Consider the following 11,628-nt stretch of genomic DNA (forward strand, 5'->3'; position numbering starts at 1 on the left):
GCTTGATATTAGGTTGAGTCCTCATTAATCAAATTCTGCAAAACATGGTCTTACACATAATTCCTTTTAAACTATCTTTGAGGGAAAACAACAGAAATGACAGAGGTGCAGATTCCCCCAGGGGACGCAGTGAAATGGTTTTGTACATGAACTGAAAACAGACAAATAACCCAAAGGGACCAGACGCCCAACTTAAAGTCCATCATACACATGGAATAATCACCACACCGAACCAGACTATCCAGACATACCAAACAAACACCCAAAACACTCAAATTGTTCTCATTGCAACAATGAAGCCTTAAAAAAAATAACAAACTAAAGTCACATTAGTATACTACTTAAAAAATGTGGGCTGTAATGTGCATCGAATAAAGAGTTCAGCACGAGGTAGTTCAGATTCTACTGAAGCTGATTCCGTTTACTGCCGAACGTAATACAGGGATAACAGTGTTTGCTTTAAAATGTTTGTTTAGGCTTAAATAACTGCAGCTAAGAATATAGTCAGAATATAGTCAAAATAGTCATTTAGGGTCATCAATTTCACTAATAAGAGCACTTCAAATCAGAAAGGTCAGAAAACCTAAATCTGTTTGAGGGATTTTCTTTTTAAGAAACCGTTTTAAAAATAACAGGCTAAACCTCCAGTGTCTGTGACATTCATAACCTTAACAGACATCCTTAGCTGATATTCTATTTACAAGCTCGTACTTAGAAAGAGGGGGAAAGAAATGTTGGGGGGTCAGGGTTCACTTGATTTAGACCAGGCATTCATAAATTAAGGTGGACTACTTTTGTAGTGCAGTATGTATGTTAACACATACAGCCACTCCAAATCCAGACTACACACACACACACACACACACACCATACACACTTAACACTGCACATTTACTTACCAGACCTTCCATTAAAAACCTCATACCTAATAAAAAATATAAATAAAAACACTTTTAACGGATCTGGAAATTAATTATTTCTATCTGGGTTCATTTCACAAAAATAAATAATTACATATTGTGACAGTGTAGAAACCATGAGCACTTCGCATACAAAAATGAGAATGCACCTATTCTTGACAGGAGAAGAAAGATGCCTCTCAACATGGACAGACTCAGAACTACATCTCATACCATATACTGAGACGAGTCTAGGAAACTGGGTGAAACATCTTAACCTGTAAAAAGAAAATAACTGAATAATGGATAAAAAGGAAATAAATTATAACTAGTGTTGCAATTGTCTTTATGTAGCTTTTTCAGTACTAAGACTCCAAAATGATCAGCATTTATTCAAAATGACATATATCCATTATTAGATTGGATGCAACACAAGAATGTACAATATCTGAATATCACAATCAATCAAAAAAATTCAACAGCAGCAGAAACCAAAGTAAGGACAAAATGACTAATAAAATAACCAATATATATAAAAATATTTTTGATGTTATGAATGACAATGTGCAGTAACAAATTTGTACAAAACAAAAATAAAAGCATTCTGGGCAAGAATAATGGAGAACACCAACCAGAAACAGACCTGGTTATCCACACAAAAAATAAATAAAAATAATAAAACAAAAATTAAATAACTATACTACACTGACATCAATTTGTACACTATTTAATATTTTTACATCAGTGTCTGAATATTCAAAATACCAACTTGAAGCTTGTTTCTAGACATTTCACTCAAATGTCCCACACAAAAAAAAACAAGAAAAAAAAAAACCATCCAGTCAAACGTCCACTCAAAGCAAAAAATGAAAAAATATATTCACAATTTAGTCTTTACAGATCATCTTTAAAATGACTCGATCACAATACGGCAAAAGGCTTTTTCCAAGCTTATAAAATAAGAAGAATTGAGTGAGCATATCAAAACTTCCCACATTCAGTAGCGAAGGGAGATTACCCCAAAGAAATAAATAAGAAAAAAAAGAATGATGATTTGCGGCATTTATAGAGGAAGCAAATGTCATACCTGGCATTTAGAGAAGCAATCTGACTGGCTTAAATTTGATACGGTGCCACACACACACAGAGGCTCCAGGAGACGTCATGGTCATCTGCAGCAGCCCAGGGGTCCGGCTGTGGCGTCCAGGCTGCTGTCTGTGTCCGAGGTCATGGTGGGCTCAGTGGACATGGAGGACACGTCGTTGGTGGAGGACGAGGAGGACGCCTGAGGGGACCCATTAATCACTGCTGCACCTGTGCTATGAGAAACACAGAGGTGAGTCAGACACATGGAGCATGCATAGGCACAGCCTCAGTGGCACAGCCTCGCTGGCACAGCCTCAGTGGCACAGCCTCACAGGTGCAGCCTCACAGGCGTAGCCTCAGTGGTGCAGCTTCAGTGGCACAGCCTCACAGGTGCAGCCTCACAGGCGCAGCCTCAGTGGTGCAGCTTCAGTGGCACAGCCTCACAGGTGCAGCCTCACAGGCGCAGCCTAGCTGGAACAGCCTCACAGGCGCAGCCTCAGTGGCACAGCCTCACAGGTGCAGCCTCACAGGCGCAGCCTCAGTGGTGCAGCTTCAGTGGCACAGCCTCACAGGTGCAGCCTCACAGGCGCAGCCTCAGTGGTGCAGCTTCAGTGGCACAGCCTCACAGGTGCAGCCTCACAGGCGCAGCCTCGCTGGAACAGCCTCACAGGCGCAGCCTCAGTGGCGCAGCCTCGCTGGCACAGCCTCAGTGGCACAGCTTCGCTGGCGCAGCCTCACAGGCACAGCCTCGCTGGCACAGCCTCAGTGGCACAGCCTCACAGGCGCAGCCTCAGTGGTGCAGCTTCAGTGGCACAGCCTCACAGGTGCAGCCTCGCTGGAACAGCCTCACAGGCGCAGCCTCGCTGGAACAGCCTCACAGGCGCAGCCTCAGTGGCGCAGCCTCAGTGGCGCAGCCTCAGTGGCACAGCTTCGCTGGCGCAGCCTCACAGGCACAGCCTCGCTGGCACAGCCTCGCTGGCACAGCCTCAGTGGCACAGCCTCAGTGGCACAGCCTCACAGGTGCAGCCTCACAGGCGCAGCCTCACAGGCGCAGCCTCAGTGGTGCAGCTTCAGTGGCACAACCTCACAGGTGCAGCCTCACAGGCGCAGCCTTGCTGGAACAGCCTCACAGGCGCAGCCTCAGTGGCGCAGCCTCACAGGCGCAGCCTCACAGGCGCAGCCTCAGTGGCGCAGCCTCAGTGGCGCAGCCTCGCTGGAACAGCCTCACAGGTGCAGCCTCGCTGGCGCAGCCTCGCTGGCGCAGCCTCGCTGGCGCAGCCTCGCTGGCGCAGCCTCGCTGGCACAGCCTCAGTGGCACAGCCTCAGTGGCGCAGCTTCGCTGGCGCAGCCTCACAGGCACAGCCTCAGTGGCACAGCCTCAGTGGCACAGCCTCAGTGGCACAGCCTCGCTGGCGCAGCCTCACAGGCACAGCCTCACAGGCACAGCCTTACAGGCACAGTCTCACAGGTACAGCCTCACAGGTACAGCCTCACAGGTAAAGCCTCACAGGTAAAGCCTCACAGGCACAGTCTCAGTGGTGCAGCCTCACTGGTATAGTGTTCAAAGTTGAGGGGGCGAGGTGCACAGAGTTCACACGCACTGCATTACAATAATAGCACTCACCTTTCCTGACAGCACAGACTTACATTTGAGAAGAAAGCAGTTGAACTAACCTAGAGGAGGGGGCTGACCTCGTATCACACCATTCTTCATCCTCTCTTCCCAGTCCAGCACTTCCTTATAAATCAATTCTGATGCACAAAGATGCAGACACAGAGAGAGAGAGAGAGAGAGAGAGAGAGAGAGAGAGAGAGAGAGAGAGAGAGAGAGAGAGAGAGAGAGACACGTCATGGAAGCAAGCGCTTGCATGTGTTCCCCATGTGAGTCGAAAGAAATGACCATCTTTCTAAATTAAGTAACAAGCGTAAGCCATATGAACATGAGTAAGGGGTCATTAACACATTTCAGGTGACTTCATCGGACTGTGAGCGGAGGGCCAGTGATATTCACACTGGACCGTTGGCACCATCCACCGCATCAGATTTCACACAGTAACTTTAATGATGTAATCGAATAGAAGCTGCAGGCACCTTTCCACTCTTCCACTGTATGTTCACGCTCGTCCAGCTGCTTGTCAGTGACCGCTGGAGGGGGCTGTAGGGAGAGGGGGGGGAGAGAGGAAGGGAGAGAGAGATAGAGAGAGAGGGAGGGAGGGAGAGAGAGAGAGAGAGGGAGGGAGGGAGAGAGAGGGAGGGAGAGAAGCTAAGGGCTTTGAATCTTTCACTGAAGATATGAATATAATACATTTAAGTTTTTTGGGCGTACAAGTGGACATTGTGAATTATGCTCATTCATTTTGCTATAGTATGTGAATAATCATAATTCTGCTATGACCTGTGAATGTAATATAGTATCATTACACCATGACACATTGAGCCTTAAGGTTTCACATGGTTTCACTTTTTATTATTACAAACACGTGATGAGTGTTTAGTAGTAAATAAATATCTTTGTGTTCGGACTGCTAAGTGGCACCAATGGGAATTGATTTCAAATTTGTATTTCTGCATTTGTGGTGAACAAAATGACAACTCAAGGGGACGACAGGTACCACAACTCAAGGAGACGACAGGTACCACAACTCAAAGAGACGACAGGTACCACAACTCAAAGAGACGACAGGTACCACAACTCAAAGAGACGACAGGTACCACAACTCAAAGAGACGACAGGTACCACAACTCAAACAGACGACAGGTACCACAACTCAAACAGACGACAGGTACCACAACTCAAACAGACGACAGGTACCACAACTCAAACAGACGACAGGTACCACAACACAAACAGACGACAGGTACCACAACACAAACAGACGACAGGTACCACAACTCAAACAGACGACAGGTACCACAACTCAAAGAGACGACAGGTACCACAACTCAAAGAGACGACAGGTACCACAACTCAAAGAGACGACAGGTACCACAACTCAAACAGACGACAGGTACCACAACTCAAAGAGACGACAGGTACCACAACTCAAAGAGACGACAGGTACCACAACTCAAAGAGACGACAGGTACCACAACTCAAACAGACGACAGGTACCACAACTCAAAGAGACGACAGGTACCACAACTCAAAGAGACGACAGGTACCACAACTCAGAGACGACAGGTACCACAACTCAAAGAGACGACAGGTACCACAACTCAAAGAGACGACAGGTACCACAACTCAAACAGACGACAGGTACCACAACTCAAAGAGACGACAGGTACCACAACTCAAAGAGACGACAGGTACCACACACTTATACACTGGAGGACAAATGATGAATGGAGGGACGGAAACACATTTAGCTTCTTTACTAGACAGCGGCGGTTTAATACTGTGTGTGGGGGTTTGAATGTGTGTTAATGTGTGTACTCACTGCTTCGACCTCTGCTGGATCATACCACACATTAATGTAGGAGTGTTGGAGTGCTTCATCCACAGAGATCCGTTTGGAAGCATCTATTACCAGCATTTTGGACAGCAGATCCCTAGCTTGACTCGCTAAAACACAGCAGATATACACAATGAGTCAAGGGCACCTCTCTTCCACACAAGCACAAGGCTTATCACTTGTACACTCAGATCACTTCAAATACCCGGAAACACAGCACTCCAAAAAGCATACAAGACAGGATGCTGTATACTTTACAACGCCCTGAAGTACAGATATCAAAACCCAATAACAACAACTCACAGAATTGTTCAATGTAACTTACAACTCACCTTTGAGCTTGTTGTGCTCTGAATCAGCAGGAAAGAGGACGTCGGGGAAGAGCTTCTCAAAGCTATATCCAGCATAGCGAGGCCGGTTCTCCACATACGTCCTCACAGACTGGTTGAGTTTCATCAAGAACTCTTGGGATGGGGTTCCCAGCTGCTCAATAACTTTGTTCCACTGATCAATATCTTAAGAGCACATGGTTAAGAAAAAACACTGCATTGCTCACAAACAAGGACTGCAGAAAAGGGGGCCGGCGAGCCTGGGACAGAGAAGACAAATAAGAGCTTCCTACACACAGAAATGAGGCACGGGCCGGTACTGAACAAGACACTGTACGCTCACATACAGTCCTGTCACTAACAAATAACAAGACGGTCGACGGAGGCAGATTTGCATCTGAAATCACTGTTGCTCATGAAATCGTATTATTTGATAGTTGTTCTGTGCTAATCAGATTAAGCGTTCAGGTCCACCCTTTACATAAAATGCCTGTATGCCGTAGTGTTGGATGTGCAATGGAAAACAGAATGGCACAAGATGGCTGATCAACCACAGACAGATAAGGATACGATCAGTGCCTGGAAACAACACACGACCTCTGACCATTTCAGCCATGATACAGCCAACAGACCAGACATCAACTAAAAAAATTAAACGAATATAAAATTAGCATGCAACACACACGCATAACAAAACAAACAAACAAACAGGAAAGACAGGAATGAGATGAAAGACAGCAGAGGAGGGCAAAAGTAATGAGCATGCAGGTGTTGTCAGTATCATGCCAATATCGTACTTAAACAAACTGCTTCCCTGTAAGGTTTCTACACAGCCATTTCTCCATACCTGGTTCTGCTGTCTTCAATACGTTTAAACAACCATGCTTATTTCAAGTTCTTGGGCCACTATGTCCATGTGATACATACTGCATTTGAGCTCTGATGGGTGTTTTCAACACTCTTTAACACTTGTTAACCCTCTGTGGTGCAGACTTACACGTGTGGGGGCACCAAACAGCACGGTTGAGTTCATCTACACTTCATTAACACCGTCTACAGAAGCACGGTCTACTTGACCCCCACAGAAAACCACAGATGGCAAAAACCAGCACATATAACAAAAGCAGAGCTCTGGCACGGGTGTAGTCAGTGTGTCTTCAGCCGGAACAAACACGGGTGTCGCCACACACGCAAGCGTTAGACAGGCTTTCTATTAAATGTCATTTGACAATAAAACAGATAATCTGAAAACAGATGGATGAAATGGTTTCTACATTTTTGCTTCTATAAATATTTCCACACAATGCAAATTAAGCAACAAGAGCAGCACAAGGATACAGTCCCTTCCAGGAAAAAGGATTTTGTGACGAACCATTTCTGCCAAAATACAGCCCACAGACCAAATGTCCACTAATTGATTGTAGCAGAGGGAAAATAAATGAGACGGTTAAGCAGCAAATCAGCAAGAAGCAGAAGTTGTTAGTTAGTTATGTGGCTTCAAATGTCATTCATTAGAACCTGTGATTGATTCTGTGGAACCATTAAACCACATATATACAGACACTCAACCCAAGCTGCACTGCGAGTGCCACATATTCAACAAAATTCTTATGTCGCAGCCGTCCCATAAAAGTGTCAGATTAATAAAAGCAAAGGAGTGGCCAATAAAGGCATGAAATGAGACGTGTGAGAAGGGGATGAGGTCTGCGGTTAGGCATTCGTGAGAAACGCCAGCTCTGCATTCTGTGGTTCATCAGCAGTACTGACCGTTGGACTGGTATCCCATTCCCAGGATGACTTCAGGGGCTCTGTAGTAGCGCGTCACCACATATGGCGTCATCAGCAAACCGGTGGCTGCTGTCCTGGCCAATCCAAAGTCCAGGATCTTTAGGGTGCAGTCCGACTTGACTACAATGTTACTGGGTTTCAGGTCCTGCTAGGGTTAAAGGTACATTTGTAAGCTCTGGGCTTTTCTGATGATTGTTCTTATTAATATAAAAGGAAACTGTCCTCATTCTCACTCTGCAGCATAAATATTGGCAACAGCTAATAATTATTTCTTTAACTCTTAAGTGTTTCTAAAATTAAGGACAAATTAAACCTTTAAATCCCACATATAATCAGTATAACCTTTAATAAACCTTAAAATCCCACATATAAGCAGTATTAAAGGACATTAATCGCAAACAACGTACATGTACATGGCTCAATGTTTTAAACATAAGATGCTCTGCTTTGAGCTGCTTAAGATATTATGTCTCTGAAAGTATTTGTTTTTGAGCTTCATGGCCATTATACTGAAATAGCTAAGAACATGTTATCCAGTACGTTTGTCCTTCTGGGGCTGCCTGCCACACAACTGTATCTTAATCCTCCATCTGCTTATCCGCCTTCACTACAGTCAGAAAAATGTAAGAATCACCTAATCCAATCCAATCAATTCGACCATTAAATTTTCATACACGAAGGTACTTGTTAAATAAAGATCTCCAGGATGACCTTGCTAGGACACGCACCCTCCTCCGCACCCTGATCCGACACCAGAAATACACCTCGTCGTGCTAAAGGATCGATACGCGTGCCCTGCTCGTGGGGGGGGGGGGGGGGGTTGGATGTCAACTGGTTACTCGGGACAGGCTCCTAGATCCTCTCAGCACGTCGCCACCTCAGCAACGCAATGCAGTCAGCGGCAGCGAGCAGGACGAGGCACTCGAGCTGTCTGCGCTCAGCTCTGGGAAAACGAGGCCCCTCCCCTGCCCCCACCTTAACTGATTATTAAGCGGTTTTTTTTTTTCTTTTCGCCCCTCGGTGCGGCGCCTGCTCTGTATGGCCATCGGATCTCGTACAGGCGAGCGAGCACGAACCCTGTGGATGATCCCCGCAGCGTGAAGGTGCTTGATGCCACACAGCATCTGGTACAGCAGATAGGACAGCCGCTCGTGGTCCAGCTCCATCTGAATGACTTGGCAGAGGTTGGCATCCATCAGCTCCATTACTAGGTAACTGCCGCCGGGTTGGGGGGGTGGGGGGCAGGGAGGGGCAAAAGAGGGTGTTGGGGGAGGGGAATGGAAGTGCGTGTGTTAAGAGGAGGTGGGTGGGGGTAGAATGAAAGAGAGAGAAAGCAAAAAGAGGGAGAGAATGATGAGCAGGGGGTAAACTGTGCCTGTTGTCCATATGTTTCTTCCCTTACCTCTTCTAAATAGAACAAATGTCCAGTGATTGAAGATTGATGAGGTGTACTGCAGAATACTCACACATCTTGGAATTCCTCTAACGTTTTTTGTGGCGTAAAAACATTTAAGAGGCCAATAATCTGGAATTGTAAATATGAACAAAATTATATTGTTTTAGCATCAACTCTACCTATATAAATGTGTGAATAAACACTGATTTAATTCCCCACAGAACTGAAGCCCATACTATATATCAGAGAGACTTACATTTTTATGGTTGACACATTTCATTAGCACCAATTCTCTGTATGCTCGCTTGGCATGCGTCTGATTCTGGAAAGGCCTGCTGAGTTTCTTAATAGCGACATTTCTTTCAAGGTTGTGGTCATATGCTGAACTGTACAGGGGAGTAAGGACACACGGGTCAACAAATGTTCACACCTGGTGACTGATTTGTGTTGCACTGCAGTATTGGGTCTCCAAGCACATACCAGACTATTCCCTGTGCTCCAGAGCCAATCGGTCTTAGATTCTGATAGCGCTTCAGAACCGTAAATGTCGAATCCCCCACATCTATACTGTAGAATTCCTTTTCTCTTTTGTTTTTGTTCATGATGAAGTCCTCGCAAACCGATGTCTGGGCATTCATACAGTACAGATATCTATGGACCTGGACCACAAACAATGAAAGAGCGGGAAACAGATATTGTGACCAACAGAACTTTTTTTTTTTTTAAACAGTGTGACACTTCAGATGTTCTAAATGCAGCTCTATGAATGATTGCTACAGTGGTACAATTTGGTAGTTGAGACAAATATTCAGTTTCGGAAGTAAACAAAAGAACAGCTCAGGATGGACAAGGACTGCTTTATGTCTTTAGTTTTTTTTATCACAGCTATGACAACAGAAAATGGACCATAACATGCAGAACAGAACTATAAACTAGAAACACGTCCTTTATATAAATATGTTGGACAATTCATAGGTTGCATTTTGAAACAAACACTGCCAAAACAAAACTGATCCCTATTTAACACAATGGCTTTAATGAAGGAATAAAAAATTACAATAAGTCAAGACTGCAAGCTTGCAAGAAAGAAGCTATTTCTTCTTCTGCAGAACACCTTTACCAAATGTAGAAACAAGACAGAACAATATTATGGAATATTAAATATAGCTCCCATAATATGAGTTACTGAGTTACTAGTTAATAAGTTACTATAATTTTAAGCCTTATTGAACAATATGTTAAACAATATTTTAAATCCATGGCAAAATATTATAATACATTCTGTCCGAATTTTAAAGTTAAACTGTGCTAACTGGGTTAGCATAATCTGTTGCAATACAGAAAATCTGTGCTGTCCTGGGAAGCAATTTAAACCACTGAAATAAACAAACAACTCATTTTTGTGTGTGTATATTGGTTAACAAACAAATTTGTCAAACAAGAGGCTGTACTCAGAAAGCAGGCATAAAATACCTTAATATTCACAAAGTATCCTAAAATGCCATTTCAAGTTGTAGAAGTGAAAGGTCTCATGAACTTTATGTACATGTACTTGTCAAAACATGTAAAGCAACAACAATTCAGCTAAAATACCAAAGTACATACAGCCACAAGAGGGTTGATGAGTCTTTTTTTGTTAAATAGGCTAGCACAACGTAAGAAGTGTACCCCCGTACAGCTCGATCTGACAACCTCAGCATAAAATCAAGAACTGCCTCATTGGAAAATCACATGCAGATATAATGTGTAATGTAAGTATGTAGCCAACACATGTACCTCCTACAGCAGGTGCAAAACCACCTCGAACTAACGAGACGTTCAATCGATCGATCGATCATTTCTCGGTTTTATTATTATTGATGATGCACGTAGACGCGCCGTATTGGGGGAGCACAACCTTGGTCGTCCGTCCAGCCCTTACCGTGCAGACTTTAATAGACAGGCCAGCTCTTTTGCGATCATATGCAGTCACACCTCGTCCGGCCCCACCACGCAGATGGCGCTGGACTCAACGCGGATCCCCATCCGAAGATCGCAAGGAGAATATATCGTATCTTATATTATCTTATATTATCTCATATGATCTTATATGATCTATCGGCTGGGAGCTGCATGGGCAGCACCGTTAGCAGCTTCTCATCTAGCGTAGCTGGCCTGAAAACAACCCACCGTACCCGGTCCAAACCCGGTCCGGATCCGCTCTTCCACCGATGCAGCGATCAAACGCGTTACACGCCCGTTATTCCGCCGCGCACGCCTGCTACACTGTCGCATGATCGGAAACAAAATAACAGCGGTGTTGTGTGCAAACACCCTCCCCCCACATCCAAACAATACCGCCTCCAAACGCCTCACCTGCCGTCAGCTCCCAACGATCCCCTCACTCCCGTCCTAATGTCCTGGTCCGGCTCGGAACGTCCTCCTCCGGGTCGGAACTCCTCGGTGTCGTGCGGTCGAAGCCTTCAGCGGGGATTAATAACGCTTATTTTGTTCTTCGGCTCTAAAATCATGACCTCACCGCGCACACACACACACCCCGCTTCCTTCCCCTGACAGGCCCTGCACGCGCCTCCAGCGTCACGTTCCACGTCACAGCACACGAGCGCCACGGTCCCGTGACGTCGTAACCGAGCAAAGGCTACAGTGATGATAATAATAATAATAATAATAATAATAAT

General features: G+C 45.0%; 1 protein-coding gene across 4 annotated transcripts; it reads right to left on the bottom strand.

Moving 5' to 3' along the window:
• Positions 1-486: 486 nt before the first annotated feature.
• mapk8a (mitogen-activated protein kinase 8a) lies at positions 487-11,532 on the bottom strand. Of its 4 annotated transcripts, none has more exons than XM_076973849.1 (12): positions 11,306-11,532; positions 9,431-9,609; positions 9,207-9,336; positions 9,021-9,079; positions 8,631-8,769; positions 7,534-7,699; positions 6,337-6,408; positions 5,770-5,952; positions 5,423-5,547; positions 4,077-4,140; positions 3,660-3,737; positions 487-2,213 (listed from the first exon to the last, which is right to left on the bottom strand). In XM_076973849.1, the coding sequence occupies exons 2-12, from the start codon at positions 9,586-9,588 to the stop codon at positions 2,068-2,070; spliced, it is 1,320 nt and encodes a 439-aa protein (XP_076829964.1). In that variant the 5' UTR covers positions 9,589-9,609; positions 11,306-11,532; the 3' UTR covers positions 487-2,067. The 4 variants fall into 4 exon arrangements, with proteins under 4 accessions (XP_076829964.1, XP_076829967.1, XP_076829966.1 ...); XM_076973852.1 differs by having other exon boundaries at positions 487-2,218; XM_076973851.1 differs by lacking the exon at positions 6,337-6,408 and adding an exon at positions 7,105-7,176.
• Positions 11,533-11,628: the final 96 nt, after the last annotated feature.

This window comes from Brachyhypopomus gauderio, chromosome 15 (genome assembly GCF_052324685.1).
Source record: "Brachyhypopomus gauderio isolate BG-103 chromosome 15, BGAUD_0.2, whole genome shotgun sequence".
NCBI classification, from domain to species: domain Eukaryota; kingdom Metazoa; phylum Chordata; class Actinopteri; order Gymnotiformes; family Hypopomidae; genus Brachyhypopomus; species Brachyhypopomus gauderio.

What these genes read in the sequence shown, in the direction of transcription:
- mapk8a (XM_076973849.1), bottom strand. Translation starts at nt 9,588, where the DNA reads ATGAATGCCCAGACATCGGTTTGCGAGGACTTCATCATGAACAAAAAC. An exon ending in GTTGTTTCCAGGCACTGATC is followed by an intron (nt 5,953 to 6,336) that starts GTATCCTTATCT and finishes TGTGCTCTTAAG; the next exon opens with ATATTGATCAGTGGAACAAA. An exon ending in AGAGCACAACAAGCTCAAAG is followed by an intron (nt 5,548 to 5,769) that starts GTGAGTTGTAAG and finishes GCTGTGTTTTAG; the next exon opens with CGAGTCAAGCTAGGGATCTG.